General features: G+C 39.5%; 1 protein-coding gene across 2 annotated transcripts in view; it reads left to right on the top strand.

The window, feature by feature from the left end:
* Positions 1–27,351, top strand: part of LOC308117975 (poly [ADP-ribose] polymerase tankyrase-1) — a 99,380-nt gene that overhangs the window by 45,906 nt on the left and 26,123 nt on the right. For both annotated transcript variants that reach the window (XM_080477113.1, XM_080477114.1), the window contains 8 exons: positions 16,057–16,151; positions 18,044–18,110; positions 18,369–18,555; positions 21,713–21,834; positions 22,035–22,126; positions 24,203–24,281; positions 24,668–24,839; positions 26,932–27,011. In XM_080477113.1, the coding sequence (XP_080333239.1) occupies positions 16,057–16,151; positions 18,044–18,110; positions 18,369–18,555; positions 21,713–21,834; positions 22,035–22,126; positions 24,203–24,281; positions 24,668–24,839; positions 26,932–27,011 (894 nt within the window). The remainder of the gene's footprint in view (positions 1–16,056; positions 16,152–18,043; positions 18,111–18,368; positions 18,556–21,712; positions 21,835–22,034; positions 22,127–24,202; positions 24,282–24,667; positions 24,840–26,931; positions 27,012–27,351) is intronic.

The following is a 27,351-nucleotide window of genomic DNA, read 5'->3' on the forward strand; positions in this document are numbered from 1 at the left end:
CCTGTGACTCCCAGACTGTCATGATATATACATGATTCTTGCACATTTGCATATACAGATGTTGGGAATAAAGCTGCATGTGTGACAGTGGACAGACGAACTCCACATTCTATTAAGGCGGTGTTACGTATTTCAACAGTTGTCGGGGAAATGCAATGATGTGTGCAGCATAACCATGGAGCCAAGATTAACCTCTTACCCTGTACTCATGATAACTGTCATGAAAAGGCTACCCCAGCCTTGAGGACGCCTTTTCCTCTAATTATTGCCACTTCACTGTTGTTGATGATGCTCAGCTGCATCTTGTATCCATCATATTGCTGCCATATCCACAACCGTGAGGGAACATCCTTAAGCTATTATCTGTGCAGGTGGCCTGCCGAGGGGGAGGAGGTGTGATACCCCGAGGGGGAACCATGCGGTCTGAAATCCTTTGGAGATGCCTGAGACGACAAGACATCATTGAAAACTGCTGAGATCTAATGAACTCGAAGTAGTGAATAGCACCTATGTACAGAATATAAAAATTGTGCTCAGACAGACATAGAAATAACCTCTCCTCCACAATCTGTATTTGTAATGCGCTTTAATTGCTCAGGCTGGAAGCAGCCATGCACAGCAGATGGAATATATTTTCACGCCAGTCCGGTTTCATCCCTGTATTGGCTTTAAGTTAATTTAATGGGGTACTGCTAACTGAAATTCCAGAGTGACTTCAGCCTAATAACTGTAGCTATTAGGTGAACCTAAGGGACGACAGAAACCTTTACACTCGTTTTCCTTGTCCTTTCACAAAAGCAACGAAGTAGCTTGCACAAAATGCGAATGTTGCATGCTTATTTCTATTACTACACATATACAAGCAATACGCATATACAGTACTGTAATATGTTTACTTACAGACTCCACAGACTCCACATGTTGACTACAGTACTTTAATATGTTGACTACAGTACTTTAATATGTTGACTACAGACTCCACAGCTTATAAATGTCATATAAATGATTTGTTAAAGTCGATGCTCTTCTATGGATGCAGGCTGACTCATTATGTTATATTCAATCCAGGACTCATAGTAAGCGTCTATTCGGCTACAGCAACTTATTGCGGATGCCTTATCTGCAAAAAATGAGACTCCCTTAACCTGATGCACCTTCAATGTATGATTGCGGTTGGAGAACCAACCAGATGATTTCCTGTTGGTTTCTGATGGAGTTATAGCATTTGTTTCTGGCAAGAACTTGCAAACATTCCTTAGAAGTATTTCTTTTGCAACGCAAAGGTCACATCTAAAGTGCTGCTTTTTTGAGTGTCTTTCAAAAAGGTAATGAGTCCTTCCTCTTTTATTATTGTGAGCAAACCGAATGATGATTAGCTGTTTCTCATCGAAATGGTTTGTGGCAAATGCTACCATCATTTTGATTGTTATTAATATGGCTATGACTCAAATTAAGTGAGTGAGAGTCCATCACAGGTGGTTTTTGATGGCATTTTTATGCCTTGAATGTGTTATTCAAGGTGCTTTACTTTACCTGAAAATATGTCGTTAAACAAAATAGCGGTCACGTAAACGTTAGAGGTGATTTGTGCCATAATGTAGCAAACCAACATCACTCACCTTGGTAAAAGTGATGGATCTGCATGAACATCTGGCTTCTTCACTTGAAAGCCCACACGTTCAAAAAAAGAAAACGATGAATGAAGCTTTGGAGCACACACATACTAGGACACCGGCGATAATCACGCACAAACCAGAGCATGGCAAGGTCTTAATGATTGATAATAGTGGTGCATCTCTTCAAATTAAACACGGCCCCACTTCCTTCTGTTTTGCTCTATCCCTCCTCTCCCCATTCTAGTTCCTCATTTCAGTTTAATTAGAAATGGCACAGACTCCCCGGCTCTCCCGCCTCAACAACGTGCGCTCCTACAAGCAAACACAAATCTGGAACATAAAAATGTTGATTGCAAATGACTCTTTGAGGATTAAAAAGCTTTGCCTGTTAGCAACATAAATAAAAAGTGAGAGTGAGAGAGTGATCATATGGCCTAAAGTATACAGACAGTAGAGCATAGACAAGCAGTCAGTTTACTGTCACGAGTGTGTAACTGTCTCCTTTTCCAATGAATTGAATCAGTAATACTTGCACTTTAATGCTTTGAAGCGGCCGGAACTCCCAACAACTTCAAGCTTATTCTGTTAACAAACTGCTAATCAGCCTTAATTAGCATGTGCTCTCAATCTTTATTTATATTAACACGCATACACCCACACACAGCTGCGTTTGGCACGCTCCCCCTTGCTTGCAGTATTAACCAATATGACTCTCGGGAGACAATCAGGACGGTAAGAATCAGCTCAGGGATGGTGAAACAGAATCGGTCTCAAGTGTAGACGGGCCAGAGCTGACAGCCACAAAAAAAAGAAGAAAGAAAGCCGTCGGTTGTGTGGGCACACTTGTCTTCCGAACACTGATAGAGATGAAGTATTCACAACCGTGTTAGAATATGCTGAGTGTACCTCCAAGACCGATATGTCTGAGGTCTCATAGCAGTCCATTACCCAGATGTCTGCTAATGATACAACATCTGCTGGAACTGTTTTTTATGGTAAGCAGCCTTGTTAGCAAAGCCCTGGTGTAGTACATTTCATATTTTCTGAAGCAACAAGAAAGTGGCTTTTCTTGGCGCTTCAAGTTCTTTTTCAACGGGGGAATGGTGGTGGATCAATACCCCAGATTGATCCACGTGCTGCCACAGACCACTCCTCAGTTGGACTCTGTCACCTGATTGTGCTACATTGACACTTGAAAACAAATGCTTTATTATCAGAACAAGTAAATTTAACGTGAAAACCTTTTTCTGAAGATATACTTTAATACCTACTTTAATAGCTGCTTTCTGTGGATTTTTTACTGCAACTCTGAGTCCAAGGGAACCATTTCTAGTGCGTGCACTGAGATACTTAAAAGTCGAAAAATAAATAACATCAGCCCACGCAGATTTCATGAATTGTAGCTAACAAAAGTACATATATCACTTGATTTTTGTAATAAGTTTTAAAATCTTGTCGACACGTTTCATACACTGTTCACTACTAGTGGCCTTTAATGTAATGTGTTATTTGCCAACATTAGCAACACTGTTTGCTATACATGACCTTATTCCTTATTATTATGGGTACTGAAATTAAATATAGTGTCACAATTATTTATGCTTGATGAGATTTTCAGTATTGAAGCATCAGTCAGGTGACCTTCTGCAGACTGGAAGTGAATTGTGCTTCTCCAAGTCAAAAGGGCAGAATTAATGTCATACTTTGTAGTTATTTGCTCAAATAGCAAACCCAATTTTGCACTTCTTTGGCAATTGTCATTGACTCATTTAATTAAGAAACAAGTACCAAATAGTTATTTGGCTGATAAATACAATTTCGTCTGCAAATAAATGTCTTTTCTCAAAACTTTTCTCGGCTGATTGTTATATAGAGTTTCAATTTTATTGTTATAATGCCCAAATACATTGCAGTCAACTCAAGGCACTTTTACAAAGGAAAAACCCAACTTGCACTTGGGGAAGCTTAATATATGGTAGAAAGGAAAAAAACTCTTTTAACAGGAAGAAACCTGCAGAACCAGACTCAGAGGTGGAGAGAGGCGCCTCAGACCACAAACTGAGTGAAATAAAAGTAACTTTGGTTCCAAATTAACAACTTTGGGATTTCAATTTCAGCACAGAGTTATTTTCTCAAAATCTACCGTGGAGACAGATTTTATACCCACGTGTAATAAAAATATAACAAACAGCACATGTGAGATGCAATCCTGATATTAGGTGACATCACCCAGTCCTGTGTTTAGGTATCCGCTTACTTTTGTCCATAAAGTGGATCAAGCCTTTTTATGGCCACTGTTTTCCCCTCCACGCCTCCACGTCTCAGTTTCTTATTATTAGATTCATCGTGTGCGGTGGTGTGTGTGCGGTTGTGCACTCTGATGATTGAGGACCCATCAGAGTGGGATATTATTAACACAGCTGAGTGGAGAGTGTTATCAAGCTCCCTCTATTGAAACCTACCACATACTCCCGTGCACTCACACACACACACACACACACACACACACACACACACACACACACACACACACACACACACACACACACACACACACACACACACACACACACACACACACACACACACACACACACACACACACACACACACACACTATAGCTACTATAACAAGCTGATAAGCTTGCTTATTCTATGTTTGTGAGGACTCTTTTTGGCATAATCCAGGCGTTTATCCCTTAAACTTATCGCACCCATCACCCTTTTCCCTGACGTTAACCTAATTTACATTCAGATCATCCTTTACAATTGTGTGAACGATCCAAAACCATACTCACATCAGAGAAATGTCCTCACAACTTAAAACTGGTGCTGTTTGTTTTTTATTGAAAAATGTATTTAATTGAGCCTCGTCTGTTATAAAAGAGTATTTGCATTTAGTTTTTTTTTTTTTTTTGGCATCTGTTTGTGTCTTTGAGAGTGTTTTGAATTTTGGAGCCATATCATACCCGTGTGAATTTTCACCCACTCGTGTCCTCGCTGGCACAAACCTGAAAGAAGTCGTCGACTGAGGAAACAAGACCGAGATTCAGAGCCGAGAGAGAGGAAGGACAAGATGGAAGCCTTGTTTAAATGTTGATTATGGGAGCAGCTTGTCCTGCTGAGAGCACCATGCTGAAAGACAGTGTTTATCATTCCTGTCTAATGAAAAATGTGTCGCTCCAAATGGGAACTTTTAAGGAATAAAACAGTGGATAACTGAGTTTTATAATGCTGACTATATCACAGGCTCGATGGTCTAGTTTCTGTGTTTGAACATTATAGTTGTACTTCCCTCGGCTAAAATTGGCTGTTGAGTTTACCATAATCCCCTTAAAACATCAAAGTAAAACTAAACACATTTTCATTCATGGTGCATTGAAACACAGTTATTTAAATTGACAGAAATGTACTCAAATTATACATATTTTGTTTTTTCCAATGAGAATTTTTGATAGCAAGCAAACCAATCAACTACAGATATCAAATATTGAAATTGAAAATGCTACAACAACAATCATGATGGTAGTAGCAATAGTAAGGGTATTTATCTTTTTTCACTGACCACATTCATCTAACTAAAGATTTTGCACAATCTTCAGTGTTTTTGTGTTTCATCATTTAATTGTTCCTTTTGATTATGTGGCTATAAACAGCTAATAACCCCTCATCCCTCCCATGAACCTATATACCTATAAAGCCAATTTTTAAATAGAAATAATGACTGTTTTCTTTCTGTTCACCGGAGGTCACACTGGTTTAATAAGAGGAGCAGATATGAAAGATAGCTCTCTTATTGACATCAAAATAGTGAATTTGTGAAAATAGGAATGATTTGAACAGCTAAAAACAGGATCAAGTGAAATCCTTGTTTGTTGTCTATTATCAGTAAGGATGTTGACATTTTGAAATACCTTTACATATTTGTGCTAAAACAAAGGGAAATCATTTGCAGTTGGGGTGATTTATAGATTATAATGCTGTAATTTTATGAGTTCAGTCATCTGAACATCAGCTGCTTCCATGTGGCCTGTAAAAGTTAAATAACTTCTTTATGCATAAGTAATTTTTTGTTGCGTATGTAATGGTAAGCTTCAGACGAGTTAGCGATGCTCCAGTAGTTTATTGGTTGCCAAGGCATGGCTTCATAGGTTAAAGCAACTTTGGGTGGTTGGAGTTCAATAGATCGACATTAATGTATTAGATAGATGAGGACTTGGTTATCAAACAAGGTAATACGTTATGTGCATACCTACAAAAATATTTAATTTTATTCATTACCTCTCAAATATACAGCTGTATATTTTATCCCCATTGCACGGCTATTGGTAAAGTTAGCCTTTTTTCCTCAGCCTTCACTGTTCAGCATGTCGAGGTTGTTGTCATTCCACTGCTGGCATCTTCGCATTGAAGAGTGTGCCAACTTGCTGGGAACTCTCCTCCACTAAGCTCCCATTTGTTAGCTTCCTCCTGGATCTTGATGAGTCCGCAAATCAGAGCCGAGGTCTGCATGAATGTTTGCTCATGTTTACAAATGCAGGCAAACAAGGTCGTAGGAAATAGCTTCCCCGGGAGAAACTTTACACAGTGAGGCTGATCTGTTCCTTAGTGCTACCTGATGGTCTGCGTGGAAATGAGATTACGCATGTGTTTCTTCTATTCAAGCACATTTATTAACCGTTTAGATGATGCATGGGGTTGGAATAACCTTCAATGTTGTTGTTGTTTTTGTGGATCGTGTGGTCTGCATGTTTGATTTGGATGAACTGTAGCAGCCGGATTCTTTTCCTGAGGCAGTCGGAGCATTTGGCGTTAAGGGTCTTTCCCAGGTACCGACAGCAGAACTGGGAAACTTGACTTAACTCCAATTAACCCTTTCATACAAAAGCTTCCAACCTGTTTATTAAACCTGCACGTATTAGATATCCAATCATTCTCACAAATTTAAATGTGTTTAGCTGTTGTTTAATATTAATGTGTGAACTCTCTGGATGTATTTGTTTTCTCTTTGGCATAAGGGCCATTCATTTTTCTATGGAAAAATCAACAGTCAAGCAGCTAAGTGGTAAAGATTGAAGCGTTCTCCTAAAGGAGCATGTCAATCGAGAATTATAGAGATCCTGGAAGTAAATCCTGCAGACTCTATGAAGCAGAGAAGGCGATTGAAGACGAAAAGAACTGTTACAAATCAGATCTCAGACTGAGATAAATGTGATTATCAGTCATTTTTGTCAACCCTGGATCACCGGGCTTGCTTCCAGTGAATGGCAGCTCATGGAAAAATAAAGATTGTCTTTGAGATGTGAAGTATGGGAGACTCGTTCTGCAGGTTCTCTCCTGGACTGTCTTCCTGAAGTTACTTCTTCAGCTGCTGCTGAGCTTTAAACTTTCCATTGAGCCCCCCCGAGCTCCGAGGGATAGTCGGTGTTTCTCGCTAGGAGGCAGAGCAGATAGGCAGGTGTGAGTGTGTGAGTGTGTGTGTGCATCCAGAGCTCAAGATGAGAAGACTAGCTGTAGGTTATTTATCTTCCAAGATGCTGGCTGGGCTGGGCTGAGCTGTCAGCAGCTTATCGTGTGTGTGCTTGAGTGTTCGTGGGTGTGTGTGTTGCGTGTGTCAGTGGAATAGCACACAGATTTGCTAATATGTTTATTGATCTTTCCATCTGACATTACTCTTCTTGTTAGGATGTCCACCTACTGATGTGCAGATCTGAGTACTGAAGCTGTTGAAATCGAGTCTAGTACACTATTTTCATTACTCCTATTTAAATGTATTCATAAAATGTGTTAAATAACTTTCCTACAGTCATTTTATGGGTAATTTCACTTTTAAAGTCCATGTCTAGAAGAAATATTTCTTCATTTTGAAGGAAATATGTTAATGATGGCACTGTAGCATGAATTTGTCATTAAAAAAAAAAAATGTTTTCAAGAATTTGCTAGTTGGTGTAGTTACAGCACTAACACAGTGCGAAAAGTGGACTACAGAAACAATGAAAAAGAAACACTGTTTAGTTTGAAGTGATTGTTTTGTTTTCCCCCCACAGAGTTTCAGAGGATTTGGCTCCAGAATAAACACATTAATGTATTCAAATGGGGAGCATATGATATTCAGCTCTTAGCAACAATCTCTCTGTGCTGTACTGTTTCACTTTAAGACACTCTGATGCACGCTGATGCTTTCGATAATTGTGCATCAGAAAGCTTTGAGCTCTTTCTTTATATGATTTGTACTTCTGTATGTACAGGCATGGAGTTTGTCATTTTTGCTCCAGATAGACTGGATTCTCTCTACCGCAACTTGAATTTTCCCCCACAATTTTTTACCTTCATTCAGGTAATAGTTTTGTTGACCAACGAAACGGCTAAATGAAAGTGTGAGTTGGAGGTTGTAAAATACGATGCTTCAAAGTTTTGGACATCAGCTTGCCCCCTTTCATCAGATCTATATCCTATATTTTTATAGGCAAGCACACACATTCATATTAAATCTTGTTCAATTATACAATGTGTCAAACTGAAGTACCCAGAGACACCCCTTCTGTCCCCCACCCCCCACCCACAGGGACAAACACAGCCGTGATCTTTTTTCTCTTTTTGTATTGACTATAAAAAGAAGTCACTGTAAAATGCTTTCCCCCAAAAAAACTTTATCTAATGTAAGTGACAGTAACATAAATGTGCATCTGCTTATTTTGTTCATATTCTGGCCCTGAAAATATTTAGTCTCACCCTTTATAGGTGAGATTTCGAGGCACTGCGCCACCAGTTGGTCTGATTCAGTGGCTTGCTAACAAAGATAGACCTTGAGAGTTACCGATATTCACATGTTATATATGTTATTTAGGTTTTTATGATCTCTAAACCCATTTGTGAGTGGTTTACTGAAAGTCAAAGAGAAATATGCCCTCAGTGACTGGTTTTTACTCCTGTCATTAACAAGTTTATTGAAATAGGACTTGAGTTATTCATCTAAACACAAGATAGAATGAACTCTGAAGCACAGGAACACAGTTCAACTTTTACTGAGGAGCAGTGGTAAACGTTTATCCATTATTGAGGCCAGTATTTTTTTCACCATCCAGGCCATTGTCAGTATTATACTGCACAATCCGGCAATTAGATGAATGTTTGTGTCATCTCCACAGGATGTATTCTGTTTGTCTCCCACCCCGCTGATTGATTGTAAAGATCTCTCCACACCAGTTACATTTTTCTCACTGCTGAAGATGTTTATTGCCTCAAAGTGCATCTTGGCGAAAAGTATTGCTTGTCGCATCTGAATCAGACAGAGTTATTTCCTGATTGATGCACAAACCGATGCCGCAGGTCGGGTCACATTGCAGCTGGTTTTTTCACTCCGACATGGTGTAAAAGCTGCTTATTTTCTGTCTGTTTCTGACACATTTTTCAATCATAGCTCCAAGGCATTTTATCTCAGTTTAGCTTACTACAAGACCTTTTTTTTTTATTTTATTTATTTATTGGCGCTATTTCACTTTAGAAACTGACAATGCAGTTGGGAGGATCCATTGTATAAGTGGGAGTTGAGCAGGTCGTTAGCCTTCAGGGCAAAGTTGAGGAATAGCATCCCACATTTTAATGACTTGAAACAAAATGGTCCAAACGCAGCCGTTCACCCTCCCAGATACATCATGTCTCGTCGCTATGGCAACTGCTGACAGCTAGCAGTCACTGTTGTCATGGGAACAGTTAGAGAGAGAGAGAGAGAGAGAGAGAGAGAGAGAGAGAGAGAGAGAGAGAGAGAGAGAGAGAGAGAGAGAGAGAGAGAGAGAGAGAGAGAGAGAGAGAGAGAGAGAGAGAGAGAGAGAGAGAGAGAGAGAGAGAGAGAGAGAGAGAGCTGACATGGGCGGCAGGTTACACTAGCTGCATGTTTTTAAGTGTTCTGTCAGATCAAAAGGTAGTTTCAATGTTTACATAGTGTGATTTATTCTTTACACAGATTTTGAGATTATTTTCTCAGGTCTGACAAGTAAAAATAATGAAATACATTTTATACTGTGCATGTTTTGAGTTTGCGCCTCAAGGTGGGGTGCATAGTCTTCAAGAGAAAACTATTCATAAAAAAATGTCAAAGGAAAAGGAAGACAGTAGTATTTTCCCTCCTCACTTGTCTACTGCTGCCCCCCTTTTCGTCCTTCTGCCTTGATTTCCCTCCCATATTTTGTTCCTTCATCTTCCTCCCCTCCTCCACTCCCGACTTCCAGCGACCTCACAGAAAAGCTTTTAGATGATTAAAAAACAACCGGGTGAGGGTTTTTCTTTTAATTGTTGTTGTTCATTGTCAGTTATCTGCTCTGAGGTTTGATTGTATTGGAATACAAAGGTACAAGGTTTTTGCACTTTAGGAGAATATCATTTGTTGATTCGCAATGGAATCTTTGGTGAAGAAATCAAAGAATTCAAAGGCACTGACTATTTATCTATTCATTTAGTACTACTGTATATCATTCACTCAGAAGATGAATAAATCTACAAAATCAAGGGCTGAATTTTTGCGATCAACCAAAAACAGCTCTTAAGTCAATGGTGCATTGATTTCCGGTTTTGTTTTTTAATTTTACATTTGTTTATTCAAGATCCTACTATATACCTGCGTAATTGGGTGCACAGCATGGTCCGTACTGCCTCACATGGAGAGCGGTTAATTACTATAATTCTTTCCTGAAATGTTATTAACAGATGAAGATGTTTTTGTTTGCAGGAGTTAATTTTGCGGAGTTAAATAAACATCAACAGCTCGTGGTTGCTGTAGACTTTCTTGTTGTCTGTCATTCTGACTGACATTCTCAACGAAGGATCTGTAATTGTTCAGATTTAAAGGTCACGTTCCATTTTTTTCTGTGATTGTGAAGATATTTGATCAACAACAGAAATCATTCAATTACTATCATCGCTACCGGCAGCGTCATATAACAGCAGGCTATATATTCACATGTCCAAAGTGGAATTGTTCTACATGTTTATAAAGGTGGCTCAAAACAGCAAGTTTAGTTTTTAAGTATTGATTACCTGTGATGGGAGGATAGGGTTTATTTTGATCTAACAATAGATGGATTTTTGTACATGTCTTTAAACCAGGGGATGTGTAGTGAAGTTAGTCAAGATCCACCCTCTGTGATCCAGTCTGTCAAATCAAAGAACAACCTTCCAATTTGAAAAAATATATTCAAATTTCATGTCAACTAAATATTTTGTTGACATGGCCTCCGCATTAGACAGTCTAGCTGTCCCACCACAAGTATCTTCAGTGTTGAGCTCCGTCACTGCAGTTGGTTTGCCAGTTGATCAATGTCCTCTCGGCAAAGCTGTTCTCTTCCCTTATATAAGCAGTGTGAAAATGATTAAGTGTAACTGGGAGATCAGGTACAATCCCATCTTGTACTTGATGCTCATACTCTATGCCATTAGAATAACAAATTGAACCTGGACTTGGCCGGAGGTGCTCGAGCTGTGGACCTCGGGTTGTTGATAATTGAACCCAAGTGTTTTCAGACGTGTTCTAATGAGGCACATGCCAAGTTACGTAATTTCCAAAGTGCCTCATAAGCCTGTATATCACAAACACAAACAGCCACTGGCTTGAAGTGCACAAGATTAAGCTCTCAGTCTCTCATCTCTCTGGATCTGAAATATTTCAGGGAATAGTCATTTCAGGCAATTGTGTAAATATCCTAATCTGACGTTTGGCTTTCTTGCAATATTGGCACAAGCAAAATGTATGTAGTTATGTAAACACAGGGTACACTGAGAAGCCTTCCTTTTCTCTCAAAGCACTGCGACTGCTGTCTTTGAAGGACACTTATTTAATAATGAAGCAAACCGCTTCCCATGTTTGGGATTTTTTTCTGCTGCCTTTTGAATGGTACCTATAATTTGTGAGTTGTAAACTATAAAACATGTTTGGTATCTAAACTGTGTGATGCCCAAAGAAAGAGGCTTGAGTGGAGAACAGTGGAATTGGATGAGGGTCAGATAGATGAGAAAAGGGCGATGCTTTTGATCATTGTCGCTGTGGGCTTGTGGCAGCTGAGCTCAGAGGATGAGAGTTTCAGCTGGAGGCTGCTTTTTTATGACTTTACTGAAAATAAGCTTCCGTGTAGATAATCCAATACAAGATAAACTGATCCGGTGATGAATTTCTATGGCAGCTGAGGGGTTCTCTCTCTCTCTCTCTCTCTCTCTCTCTCTCTCTCTCTCTCTCTCTCTCTCTCTCTCTCTCTCTCTCTCTCTCTCTCTCTCTCTCTCTCTCTCGTGTATGTCGTGTATGTACCCATTCTTCACACATAGCAGACAGATTGAAGAGGTAGAGCTTAAACCCCGGTCCAACCCTGGCAGCAACATCATGGTGATGCAACAGTGCATGCACAAGTGCATGCACAAGTGCATGTGCATGCATGCATTCGTGCAGGAGTCTAAATTGATGACTCACTAGTAGCTCACAGTTTAAGATGTACCCAAGATCTGATTAATACCTTACATGTTTTTTCTTTCCTATTTATTTATATCTGCCACTATTTGCACCGAGAAGTACACACACACACACACACACACACACGCACCCAAAGATACTGCATTTAAAATGAGGATGATGACTAACTGCGTACCATGTTCCGCTCTTTCCAAATGCCGCTGTCACATCCTGTAAATACGAGCACACCATCTGTCCACCCAGCTCTGCCTCTCTGCTGCTGCCGTCGCTTCTCTGCTGAACTCCTGACTGAGCAGCAGAGATCAGCGGAGATGATCTTTCTTTTAAGATACCCTTCTGAAATCTGGTTAACACTAGGAGCAGGTGGTTTGGGGGATAGAGGTGGGTTTTATTTATTTGGTCAGTGCAAAACTGACATCAGAAACCTTTAGAAAGGCTTCTGATGTTGCCAAGGTTTTGCATCATTGCTTATGAAATAATGTTGTTGCCTGACATTTTAAGGATTATTTTTCTCTGGATGCCCCATGACTGACCTCCCTGAGGGATATGTCACTGAAAGATATCAGTTATTCTACTATATTGAAGCACGGAATGTTCTGGGCTTCTTTGATTTTGTTCACTTGGTATTGTAGTGATGTTTTATCTACGAATATGACCACTAAACGGCCATCATACCAGCTGAACTTCATTTTCACTCAATGATCTGCAGCCTTCCGGCCAGCCAACGATTTCGACCTTCCACCCGTCTTTAAAATAAAGTTATCGTGGGGTGAACCGTCTGAATTGAAAAGAGCAAGTGCCCAATGTGGGAAAAATCTTTGCACTTTCTTAAAGGTTAACAATTGATGCCAGCACAGAATAAAAGAGGCTACCTCATATGCCAGCCAATCAGCATAGCCAGTGAGAGCCATAAGGGGCTATATCGGGAATAAAGTCTAATCACACAGGTAAGATTATGCCGGTCCTCCCTGTCATCACCTCTTGGGACCACATGCTGCTTTTCTGAACTGTAATGTGTAAAATGTGGCGCATAATTTATCAGGCTTGGGCTGTCTTTCCCACAGCTCACTGTCATTCTGACATTTTTCCTCTTCAAACTGTCACCCCCACATGAATGGAATTTACATATTGAGCTATTATTCTTTGGAGTGAAATACCACACAATGAACTTTTATAGCCTCGTCCTCTATTTGCATGACCCCTAGAAATATATCGACATTGTTTTTAAAGTAAATGTATTAGGAAACCGTGTCTTACCCTGGATAATTAATAAAACTCACTCTGAAGAGGTTTTACTGGGACTAAAGAAGCATTTCCCAGTGACATTTGAAGCATTTATTTTTGCAAAATGATTGTTAATTAGTAACTGTAAGTTATAAGACTACTGGGAACATGGAATAATAAGAGTTGTGCTGGTGGAAGAATCAGGTTTCATTCATTTTTACAAAAGAAAATGCCACACAATGCACAGTTGGAGCTCTTCTGTCGTTTGGTTGGTGTCAATTTCTCCTTTAATAGCATGTGTTGGATTTAAAAGTCTAAGGAACAAGCTTGTTTACATGATTTCTTGGAGGAAGAAGGTGTACTTTGGAAAGAAAATTATAATCTCCACACTGACAACTGGCATCACGTAAACTGCTGGGGATTATTGCAAAGAGAAAACTGAAAAGTCAGTCTGGAGCTTAAGGTGACACACTTTCAAATTTAACAGCGAGCAATTGCAGTAGCATTAATAATAGCAAGAACATACATTTTAAATTCCCCACTGTTTGATCACGGAAATGACTCTGCGTGACTTTAAAAATGGTTCCGGTAATGAAAATGAAAGTGCATCGAGGCTGAGTCAAGACCAGGCCAGTGGGAGTTCTTCACTTGAACGACCCCCTTGGAAACATCCACTTTTACACAAAAAACATGAGCACATAATGAAAGAAGTCTTGTGAATCATCTGCATTCACCCCATCAATACCTTGTGCATATTTGAGCTTATATATATTTGTGTATTATGAGAAATACCTTGATAAAATAATCAAGTCATAGCAGAGATGGCAAAATTAGATGTGGGAGATTGACGAGTTGAAACCCACCTCGATCTCAAATCTGAGTCCCCCTGTGTCTGTGAACAAGTAAAAATGCTGCCTATTTCAAGATCCACAAGTAATATACTGATCTTAGGGGCTACAACCCAACCTGAGCTACTGACCTATTTCGATTCACTGGATAAAGTCCAAACTAATTGACCATAACATCAACACATGGGGGTCACAACCTGACAAGTCTAGATATAGAAGTGTTCTTCTCCATCTTGTAATTCATGTGATGGCTGCAACATGCCAGTCAAAGATTTTGTGTCAAACCACTTGAGCATGCCATTGACAATTGACTTTTTTAGCATTTAAAAGCTACATTCGTCTGTGGCACAAAGACTTTTATGTTGTAGGAGCACTACCAAATCACATTGTTTGCAAGCCACCGGAGGGGCATCACATAAATCTAATGTTTTCTTTCACTGACTGAATTATTGTCGCAATGATACACAATTAGAAGGCTGTGAGTCATTTCTGAAGGTAGATCATCTCAGTGTTTCACCTACAAGACAGTAGCATTAAATTTGTCTACACAAGGTGAAGTGAAATAGACAAAGCCAACTTTAATCTGAGGCCCCGTTTACACAACAACATTTTCAATTGAACACACAAAACTTTTGTCTTTGGGGTCCGTTTCAGTGGCTCGGTGCTCGGAGCCACTGAAAATGCAACATTTTGAACATTAGCTTTTTATATTATATCATACATTTTTTTAAATTCACATGTTGAAGGCCAACAATGGTAGTCTCTTTTGACTCTTTGTACTTTGTGTTGTGATTTTTTTGTTGAGTTTATTGTATCCTTTGTCCAGAGATCAGTCTTGTTTAGGCTATTTAAAGTGTGGCATTGATTTATGCTCCAAACTTGTGCTTATACAAGAAGATTCTTCTGTTTTCATCGACTCCTTTTGATTAAGTCAACTGACAGAAAGCACACATAGGGACGTGGTTGCCTTGAGTTATTTAAGCTTTTTTTTTGTTAATCCATTGTGTAATACATTCATCCATATTTATTTTTTTTTATACTGCTTTATCTAGTTCAGGGTTGCAGCACGCTGGAGTCATTTTCAACTAACAAAGAGTGACGGCAGGGTACATCCTCGATAGGTCATTGGTCCGTCACAAGGGAAACAGAGAGACAATCAGCCACACACACTCACATATGTATAGGAAATTTCGAGTCACCAATTAACCTCACATGGATTGTGGGAGGAACCCAGTGTACCTGGGAAAAACACTGGCCTGCACACAGAAAGGCCCAGAAAGCCTGGATTTTTTTATTTTTTTTTTAAATTCATGCAAAGGCTCTCTAACCTTTATCCCATTCAACATTTTTTCTGTATTACATCTGGTGCTGTAAAATGGCTTTTAGATCATGACTTGGAGGCAAGGTTTTTTTTATTACTTTCAGTTCAATTGGACTGACTGATGAACATGCTTGGCGCATTAACATTTCCACACTAGTATCACTGCGGCTCGGAGGGAGAACGGCCTTCGTTGTGAGCACGAACATGCTGCAAGAAGAGCTGAAGCCATGTCCTCTCAATCCCTTCTTATTGCATTTGCAACGGCAGCTTTTCATCAACGTTTTCAAGGAAATTATAGTCACACGTTATTACAGATTGAATCACTGAATATGTGGCCTCTCAGGAAAAAGAAAAAAAAAACACGACATAGAAGGGCTTCTTTAACACACCATTTTTAAACAGGATTGCTGATGATTACATTGTCATGATAGACTGTCACAGTGTTGTGTGAACGTGTGGGCTTATATTAACTTCCAATATCTGTTTCCTTTTTTTTTTTCTTCCCTCCTACCCTTTTACTCCTTGTCCTCCTCCTCCTCTCTTCTTGCTCTCATTTCCATCCTCCTCTCTCTTTCTCTCTGTCTGTCTCTACAGTCCACTCCACTCCACCTGGCAGCAGGATACAACAGGGTGAGGATAGTTCAGTTGTTACTACAGCACGGAGCAGATGTTCACGCCAAGGACAAAGGGTAAGTGCACCCACAAATTGCTCACAAGTTCAAATGAGCAGATTTATAGTGCCTGAAATGTCACTTGTGATGAAAACCGAGATCTCCAAAGGCTTTTCAGTGGTGCTGCTCATAACAAACAGCAGGTGTGAATCAAGCTATTCAATGCATTGCCAAGTTGCCAGGATGCAGCAATCGAAGCTTCTTCTTTTTGGATCTGCACTGATCTTGAACTTTTCATAAGGTGAAGGCAGGGGATTGTTCACCATCTGAAACTTGTCCTGTTCATTCATGATGCTCAGATGAGTCTGTTTGCCCTGAAAACGCATCGTCTTTGTGTTTTCGTTTCAGAAAGGATTTGCATTTACACAATGTTTTGAAAACGATGAAATGATAGAAATGCTGAAACAAAAAGCAAAAATAGTTTTTGTAATGAAAACACATCCTTGAAGAGAACAGTACCTTATAAACATTAACAACAGCGAGTACATGGACATTTGTATGGAGAGACGACGGGCTTGGATTAATATTCCGGGCGAATCTCAGCTATAAAACTACCAAGTCCCAGGAGAACATGGACTGGGAGTCATGCTACTCTGGAGGCCGCCATCGTTCTTATTGTCCATCTACTAGCACACGTGCAGAGTACTAACTACGACCATGGTGCACATGCACAGTCGCAGCATTTCCAAAAAGTTGCGTTTTATTTCGCTTACATTCGAGACAGAGCAGGACTGTTTTCAAAAGGTTGCATTTTCAGTGGCTCCGTGCACCACTGTCATGTAAACGGGGCCATAAACATATGCTTTGGGTACATATATCTGAATATATATATATATATCTTTAAATGAATTATTAGTTCTGGTAATAATGCATCTTAAGGCTAAACCTATTACAGTAATGCCACAACCTTTTGGCAGTAATACATTTTTAAGTGATCAATACTGTTGTGACAGTAACCAAAGATTCATGAGATTGATATTAATCTCTCTGTCCTGTTCCCTGAGGTGACTTTGTAGCCCTTAAATAAACATTATCTTACTTTTATGAGAGCAATCTTCTGCAGTCTGCATGTTGGTAGTTTATCTCAGCTGTTCTGCTGCCGATTCTCTCTGTAATTTATTCATGAAGCAGTTTCTTTCAACAACAGACATCATTGAATTGTATTGAGATGTTGAAAATATTGTTGCTGGTGAAAATGCCTAATTTAAATAATGTCGAACAGGCCAAGATAGCATGCATGCTCCACCAATTGACTTCTGAACCTATGAATGAATCAGTCTTTAGACTGACCCACACTGCGCTGACAGCTCAGCAATGTAACTAAATTAAGACTCCCTGAATAAAAGAGAAAATGAAAAATAGCACACCAGTTAGTTTTTGTATGAAGCCAGATTTGAATCCCAGTCATTTAAGAAAAAAAAGCCACTGTGGAAGTTGTAATGGTTTGCTGTGTTGAAGAACACTTAATCTTGGGGCTGCCAGCAGTGGCTGTGGGCATAGCTGGAGCATAGATTACCGAAAGCTCCAAACACTACACGACTGGGCTTTGTAAGTTAAAGTCTAAATATCAGTTCTACAAACAACAGGTTGCATTGTCTGAATGCCAGTGGGTGAGATATGGTTATGTTCCTGGGATCTAATCAGAGCCCACACATCGGAGTTTTGCCTGAGCTGTAGACACAGTTTATAAGTCTCCTGACGCAGGAGAGCAATGAACTGTAACAATCCGAAGAAACGATTCGGACCACTTTCAGAGTCCTGGTTGAATGAACGACCATGATCCTAATGTGTTCAGGAACATAGATTCCTTATCGAAACAAAGACTCGAAATGCAGAGTTAAACACGTCAGTGAATAATTTAGTTTGTATTGATCTGCTTTGTTAATATTTCCTTCTTTTTGCCCCTCCAGTGGTTTGGTGCCTCTACATAATGCCTGCTCTTATGGACACTATGAAGTTACTGAGCTGCTGCTAAAGGTATATACACTTATATTCATTTGATCAGTATCTACAGAAGTTGTGGCTTTAGCGTAAATCAATATATGACTTTATTTAATATTTACCCCTGAAAGAATGAGGTCAGGCTGTTTTGTTGTTATTTAATTACGAACAATCGACACACAGAGCCAACGTGCACCGGAGTGACTATTTGAAATCTAAAATGTTTCAAAATATATATTCAGAAAAGAAATGTTTCCTGATAATCCAATCCTCGGCTTGCTCCTTTCTTCTCAGCATGGGGCCTGCGTGAACGCCATGGATCTGTGGCAGTTCACGCCGCTGCACGAGGCAGCGTCTAAAAACCGAGTGGAGGTCTGCTCTCTGCTGCTGAGCCACGGCGCCGACCCGACGCTGCTCAACTGCCACAGCAAAAGCTCTGTGGACATGGCCCCCACTCCGGAGCTGAAGGAGAGACTCACATGTGAGTGCGGCTCTGCATTTACATAAAGTCGCAGCTGCACAGTGTACAGCACCGCTCGATGTGCCACACAGCCGAATTAATGACTAGGAAGGGAATATCTATTGCAGTCACACTTGGCACAGTTCACTTGAAGTTATTTGACCACTGAGACATTTAAAAATGTGAATCTGAATCTCTACCTTTGACGAGGGAGACTATTAATATGTGGGGAAGAAAAAGAGGGATCATTGGTGTGAGTACAAACATCGTCTTGCTTGGAAAGCTGAAATGAGATAATGTTTTGAGTGATCCTCACTTTCAGTTGGTATCTGTATGTCAACTTAACCGATTGAATGAATGGGTGATTCAAATAGGATTTTTTTCAGCTTTCAAACTGTGTATTGAAAAATAGAATTATACAATTTTATGCTTACTCATCCCATTTTACTGATTCAGGATAACGCCTGCCGTTGCACAGCACACTTGGGGTTTTTCTTTGTGTAAAAAAAAAAATAATTCAAATTGGAAATATCTAAGTATGTGGCACTTCTTGTTGGTCTATCACATGAAATCCCAGTAGAATACATTTTCATTTGTACTTGACAAAATGTAAATGGTCAACAGATTTCCCTTATATGTGGAAAGGTTCAAGGAGCATGAATGCTTTTACAAGCCACTGTATGTGTGAGTCATTGAAATGGCCTACAAACCCCCTGACAGTTATAGAAAAAACAATAAAACGCAGTTTATTGTTTAATCTAACACAGCGATTGAGAGAATAACTGTATCTTCAAACCTTTCTGAGTTCAAACTGAGTTCCTCAGATCTGCAAACATCTGGTAATTCCGAGTTTTGATTACAACTGGAAAAAAAAATATTTAAATGCTATTTAATCAGGAAATTGAAATCAACAGTGTTGTATATAAACAACAATTATAGAAGCCGACTTTGATGTCATTCTTCCAATTGTTTATAAAATCCCTCAGAATGTGAATCACATCGGCTCTCATGAACCTTTCTACTACAAATTACCGAGTTTCCTTTTTGTTTCACTTTTTAAAAAACCTGTACAGTTCTCTTCACGTATTGTCGTAACCAATGACACGATTTGATATGTTAATTAAACGGCCCTTCACTAGAATTGAATTGATTTTGTCAGACCAGCACCATTTTTATGCTGCAGCTACAAAAACAGAGGGACGTCTTTGTCCCCACCAGAAAGCTCTTTGCAAGTTAATTAGTGAGTCAGCTTTTTTTTTCCACTCATTGTTTGTTGTTTTGTGAAGAATCAGATAAAACCAAAAATCAAATGCTTGATGAATCAGGAGCCATCTGAAGTGCACGTCCAACTGCAGGACAGTTGTTTGTTTTGATGTGGGTGTGGCACTGAAGACCCGTCTCAGTGGGATACTTGCTGCAGACTCATCACAGGAATACAAAATGTGGAGATGGAGCCACTTGTGGCTGAAAGGATTGAAGCTTGTAGGTCCCTGAAGTGCCACGTGTGTGTTTATGTGAAAGTCTGTGCCTCGGTATTGGTATAGATAACAAGATTTCAGCTATTCCCAGCCATTCTTTCTTTTTCTACAAGGATTTTTTTAGTTTTTTTGTTTTTTTAGCATTACACAATGTGAAACTGTTTACTCACTCAATCACTTTATGAGAACTAGACAAAATTCTGTCATTTTTTTAAAGACCAGTATGGAACAATTATTAGAATAATTGAAAATTTAACATGTATTCCTTTAAGCATCATTGAAGTTTATCTCAACACTTTTATTTCAAAGTCAGTGTGAATGAAAAAAAACAAAAAAACTATTGTCACTAATGAAAACTCTTTCATGGTCTGAAATAGATATAAAATAGATCATTATTCCCAATTATATATAATTATATTTCTCTTTCAGTTTCAATGATAGTATTTGCTATCATGTGGTCACAGTCTTAGACTGGAGGGAGACACTAGCGAATATGAGAGCAGATCGTACTTTTTTCTTAAGGAATTTCATGTTCTTCTTAACAGATTTTGTAAAATGTGTGTACTCAATTTTCAGGATGTGCTCTTATGTATGTTTTTTAACTAATAGAAAATGTTGGACTTGGCTATGTTTGAAGGGTGTTATGCTATGCAACTGAACCTTTCCAACCCAGCAGGACTCCACTGACTGACACCCCTGCTATACACTATTTAATGCTTCTGTTTCCTAGTATGATGTGAGCGTACTGGACAGATGAGGCATGTCTTTGAAAATGGACATACTTGAACTTTTTTTACAGCCCGATGCACCAAATACAGGGTCTCTGTTTTCGGATTCAGATTCTTTTTTTTTTCCCTCCATTTTTTCTTTTTTAAAATAAACGATTTAATCGTGTATGCTTTTGAAGACATAAGAAGTCTTTATCCCAGATAAAGAACCTGAATTCATAACACCGTGACTTCACTTATAGATGAGCTAAATAATTGTCATGAAGGAATCATTCCAGTAGATTAATAAAATTCTGTCGTCATTTAAAGGGGTCATTAACTCAATCGTTAGTGAGAGTGCAGACTAATAAAGATTATAAATGTGTTAGGTTTCACATGAAGAATGAACTGGGGAAGCTGTTTTTGCTTTTATCAGCTGTTTTTTCACTCCGTTGATTTTGATTGCCCTCTCTCTTGACGTTCCCCCTTGATGATGTGATATCTATACGATGCTTGAACCATTCGTCTAAATGTCTGATTAGAAATGCATGAATGCCGTTGCTCGGTTGGTGGAAAGTCTCAGACAAACTTGTTCTATGCAGCTTCGTATGCTCTCGGAAGCAAAATAGTTTGTTTGTTATTTTCCGTCCTTGGGGAATCATCACTTGTTTCCGCTCCAGCTCCAGCACCCAGGCTGTTGCATCATATGTTATTAGCTCTCTGCTAAAAGAAGAAGAAAAGAACTTTGAAGTGATCTTCCCAGAGTATTGGTATGCTGCAGGGTCATTGCAAGTGAAAATAACATATTGTAATGGTCAGACCAAAAGCCTCATAACTCAGTTGTTTTTTTGTTTGTTTGTTTTTTTGTTTTTTGATGCAAGGCAGAATTTCACTTGCTCGTCTGTGGGTTCCGAATATTTTGCACAAAACCGAAGCTCATTCCGTTTTACTGAATTCCTCAATATTGTGACATTGAATGTGTTTTGTGTCCAGATGAATTTAAAGGCCACTCGCTGCTTCAAGCTGCTCGAGAAGCTGACATGGCCAAGGCTAAGAAGACGCTGGCGTTGGAAATCATTAACTTCAAACACCCTCACACACACGAAACTGCTCTGGTGGGTTTCACATTGTTGATTTATTTTTAACTGCACACAGATTTCTTCACTGCAGCTGAAGTGCTAAGATCACATTTTACTTTGTGTGTGTGTGTGTGTGTGTGTGTGTGTGTGTGTGTGTGTGTGTGTGTGTGTGTGTGTGTGTGTGTGTGTGTGTGTGTGTGTGTGTGTGTGTGTGTGTGTGTGTGTGTGTGTTTTAGCACTGCGCCGTGGCCTCGCCCCACCCCAAAAGGAAACAGGTGACTGAGCTGCTGTTGAGGAAAGGGGCCAATGTCAATGAGAAGAATAAAGAGTGAGTTCTGTTCTTATCTGTGTGCACTGATATGTGTAAGCATAATCGAATCAATGAAGAGACAACAGAGATTTAAGAGACAATTGTCAATATGATGACTAAATGTTGGATCTACAACGGTGGTTTCTATTAAATAAACCTATAATTGTGCACCGTTGTTTCAAAATACCTTCAGTCCAGTAGCACATGCAGTCCCTTGTTAGTCCGAGCTTCAGCGCAATAGAAAACTTAGCTGTCCCTAAAGTTGATGGCTTTATGACTCATTTATTAGATTATGATTGTTACTGAGGCTTCGTGTGTTTTTAATAAGGTGTAACATACTGTGAAACACAGCTGAGCTGAAACGATTCACTCAGTCTTCAGTGAGGAGAGCTGCCCTGCTACAGGCTGCTGGCTTGGTCACTGACCTTGGTGATTTAGTCGCTTCATCTCTTTGGAAATTTGATCAAAGATTTGTTCATTTATGTGCGGAGCTCCTTGCTGCGTATCGCGCTCTCCAGCATTGCTGCTTCAGAGGAACTGAGCACACTGCAGTGACAGTGGAAACAGAGATGTTTGAATTAATCACAGCTGACGGTCAGATCTTCCAGCAGATGACAGCGTGAGCCCGGACGTCTCACCTCCACAGTATGGGTGTAAAACTGCACTTCAGAGTATCTAACTGCATTGAAAACATTTGGGCAAAATTTTCCTTCACAGACACAGAGAAACTAAGAAGCTGAATGGAAGCATTGTGACACAATATTGTATAGTTGGCCTTTAAATATCCAACAAGCCAGCCAGAATCAAATAAAGAATTTTTATGTCTGATAAATCCCCACATGACTGAACAGCTTCTAGAAACAGTCAAAATAAAGAACTGATGAATCTACCAGAAGTACTGTACTTTTGCCACTCTTTCCATACACATTGACCACTCTATAGATAAAACCCCCACATTTCTTTTGGTGACACGTACCTTACCTCTCAGACCTCTCAGACACTCCTCACTTGGTGCGCTGCGTCGTCTTCCAATCCCTGTTTTTTTTACGCCTCGTCTTGTTCGTCCCTTATTCTTCTTATTGCTAATAAATAAGAACACTCACATCCCCTCTTGCACCGTTATCGTGTTATGTTATGTTCATCAGTCAGCCTTGCTTAAGGAGCAAAAGTTTCAGTGAGATACTTTTTGGGCATCTTGAAAAATGTCTTGAAGTGAGGGGTCATGTGTAGATTCATTATGCACATACACATCTTTGTACATGCACTCAGAGTCATCATCTATTGAGAATGTAAGGAATGGAAAGTCCCGATATTTTTGTTGTCGTATAACAACTCAATGCAAAATGTTGTCAAAAAGAATAGCTAAAACAAAGATACCTGGAAATTCTGCAAGAAGTAAATGCAGTAACAAGTATTTGTACTTTATTTTCAGCCTCTGCATATGTAATGTATGCAAGTACTGTTCATGTGGCCCAGACCGTTTTGCATTCTGTCTCCATATTTCCCTCCATATTTACAGTATCTGCAAATATAATTGATTCATACAAAAATGTGATTTTGAAGGGTTTTGAAAATGAAGTGTTTAAAAAAGAAAAGAAAAAAGTTCCATTCTTGTAAAGTCAAAAACACCTGAGAGAAGTTTGTTGCATATGGTGCTGATATTCACTTGTACTCAGGAATGAACGAATTAGGTTGTTTCAATTTAGATTCTTTGTGTCTTTATTGTGTTTTTATCTGCTCTGTGTCCAGACAGAATCTTAAGCAGACATAATTCAACTTTAAAGTCATGTAATTATATATTTCTTGTTCAAATATACTTTTCTTCTTTTACAAACATCTGTGCGACCGAATGAAATCATCTTGTATCCCCCAAGGTTGAGAATTCAGCTTTTTTTTTATTGTACAAGAACAAATGGGGGAGGTTGTTTTATTTAGAAAGCAGAGAAATGTTTGTAAATGAAGACTTTGGAGAAGCCCAACCAACACATTAGTGCTTTCATCCATAGACTTCAATGACTTTAGTGCAAGTTGAATGTCACCAACTGATGCTGAGCATTTATCTCCTTTGGTCTGGCCTCTTTTCCGTCTGTGCAGTTTCATGACTCCTCTCCACGTAGCAGCCGAACGGGCGCATAATGACATTATGGAGGTGTTGCAGAAACATGGAGCAAAGGTAAATTGCAGTGTTTTTATGTAATGTTCATCTAGTGGATCTAATTATCTCTTCCCTTCCGCCTTCATGGTTTTTATAAGCATTAATTAACCTTGCCAGAGTTTTTTTCTATTTATTATGGCTGGAGTTCAGTTTTGATCAATTCGACAATCTGTTATGAAAATATAAATGTGTAGGTAAGTGGATGTTTTTCTCAGAAAGCATATTTTTATTTTGCATGTCTCAGTTGGAAACAAGGCTACTTAAAAAAAAAAAAACCTTTGACCTGATTTGGACATAGTTAATGATTTATTTTATCTCTTAAGAGGCGTCACAGTTTCAGGATTGCCTGTAACTGAGGAGGTCATTTTCAAGAACCTGAAATGTGAATGTGTTTGTGCTGACAGGTGAATGCCCTGGACACGCTGGGTCAGACGGCGTTGCACCGCGCCGCGCTGGCAGGCCACCTTCAGACCTGCAGGCTGTTGCTAGGATACGGGGCGGACGCCTCGCTGGTGTCACTGCAGGGCTTCACTGCTGCTCAGATGGGAAATGAGGCTGTACAGCAAATACTCAATGGTATGCCACCCTTTTGTGTGTGCCTGTGCGCACACCAGTTTGTGCGTGGGCGATCCTGTGCTCGGATGTGTAGGTGCTGTGTTTTGGTTGCTACGCATCAGCTGCAAATAGTGGAACCAGTTTGAATTGTTTTGTGAAAGTCAATATTGATATTTTCAGACTGAAGGTGCAGATAGGTAAATAGATTTTGAGGCTGACATGCTCACCAGTCCCAGTGGTTCTCACATCACAGTACAGTTCAGATTAAAGGTACCCTGCAGAGGCTGTTTTTTTTCTTCTTCTGTAAACAAACTTTTCTTCTACAGTCAATGCTCCAAATGCAAACATATCACAAAGGCCTCTCTTTGCATTTTTTTTCTTCTTTTATGCTTTTTTCTAATATGGTGTTTGTGGGCTTGTTGTCCCCACCTGTTGTGTGACAATGGCACAAAATCTACAGAATTTCACAAACATGCAACGGGTCCTTCTACTACTATCCGTACATTTAATCTAACGAAGAAAAAAAAGCCTATTGGTAGCAACTAACAGGATCAGTAACTCAGTATTGCCACACAAAGTGACATTACTTCGAACTTATGCATTGGGTCTTTAAAAATGAGCAACAAAGCTATTTCATCAATTTATCAAATTACACTCTTCATAGGTCATCCTGTAATTAACAAGGAAATACAAGCATTGACATGTAGAGGCAATTAATGTAGCCTTTATTTCTGCTGAGGCAACTCTGATAATCCATCTTTAAGTACATTATATGTCTTATCCTGTGGCAAGATAAATATTACATAACACAACTAGGGGATCTGCTTTGCAAATTACAAATAGGAATGAAAAAATGATTACCAGAAAAATGGCAACTGTAGCTGCATTAATTATAGCGTCTGTGGCACAACTTGCGGCACATCTGCAGCAAGCCAGTAGCCACATGCAATGGCTTAGGTGGAGAAAACAAAAAGAGACAAAACTCAGTCAGTTATGCCGACTACTTTTTTGTTTAAAATTACTTTTGGTTTTGTACATTTGCATCGTAACCATCAGGAGATGGAGGATGATTCATTCTTTCCGGTCGGTTACAGTCATGGTGCTAATCAAGGAAATCTCACACTTGTTTATGTGGGAAGTTTTGGCATTTATTAGCATTTTCAAGCTGATGTTTTCCGATGTTTTTAAGTGCTCTCTGAAAAATGTTCACAAACTGACATCTGTTTATGCAAAGAGGATAATAAAAGCTTTCCAAAATCTTGTCTGCATAGATTTAAAATAATTTCAATTTTATAAGCCAAGTTAAATGGTTAGTTTAGGATCCAGTACATCTGCAGGAGTACAGCCTACTGCCACCTCCTTGGCTCGGTAGTGTATGTTTCCATGCTGTTGATGATAAACAACAGTGTTTTTATGTAATGTTCACACAGGAGCTGTTGGTTAGGTTTGTTAAAGCATTTTGTCTGAGTACATTCTCTTCCAAATGGCTGTGGCTCAGCCGGTAGAGTGGGTCATCATCCTATTCCAAGGACGGATTGTATGTCACATTTTCACTGCTTCTACAGTCTCGATTTACGTTGGATTGTTGGTCACACTCGTGCATTCACGCACAAACTCACACACTAATAGAAACAGCTACCATGCAAGGTGCTCAACTTCCACTGGAAGCAATTTGGGGTTCAGTGTCAAAGGACGCTTCGGCAACGTACGAGATGGAGGCTCAACCAACCATCGTTGGAACTGGAAGACAGCTCGATGTACGAGCCGAGCCACATCTCTCCCAACGTCTATTAGAATTTTAACCCTGTCAATTTTGTCATGAGCGAGAGCCAGAACCTCTAGTTGCTTCTATTGGTAAGAGAGGGTCCCATTCTCCACCTCAACCTAGTCATGTAGCATGTGAATGTCAGGGGGCATCCATATCCTGATATCTTTATTGCTTGGTTGTAGTTACTTTAACCACTAGAGTGCCTTGGCTGTTAGAGATTTTCTGCCCTACTGTCCTTTATTTTTTGGGTTTATTCTAACCGATTGTGGTGATTTCCATTGGACAACCAAACAAGATTTGCCAGCTTTGTTTCTTCATTGCTCTGCTGTGTGTGCGTCTCTACAGAGAATGTTCCGGTGAGAAACTCAGATGTGGACTACAGACTTTTAGAAGCTGCGAAAGCTGGAGACCTGGACACTGTCAAGGTATCATGTTTGCTTTTTATTTTTTTTAAATCATATATCAACAGCCAACCTCAAATCCTTATTTATCTTCATCAGAGTACATTACATGCATTATACAACAGACTCTTTGGATAACGTATGCAATACACTTTCATTTGGAACAAATAGAAATGGACGGAGAATTTGATGGCGAATGCTCTTGAAAGCCTTGGTGTGCATAATGACACATGATTGTGGAATGTTTTTTGCTCTGAGAAGGTAGAATTCTGTTAAATTGCCTCATTAAAGTCTAGAGATAATGTGGAAATTTGTCTAGTAAAAACATTGTGACACTGAGAATCTACTGCATTGAAGGAAGAGA

This window comes from Lipophrys pholis, assembly GCF_963383615.2.
Source record: "Lipophrys pholis genome assembly, chromosome: 12".
Lineage (NCBI taxonomy): Eukaryota > Metazoa > Chordata > Actinopteri > Blenniiformes > Blenniidae > Lipophrys > Lipophrys pholis.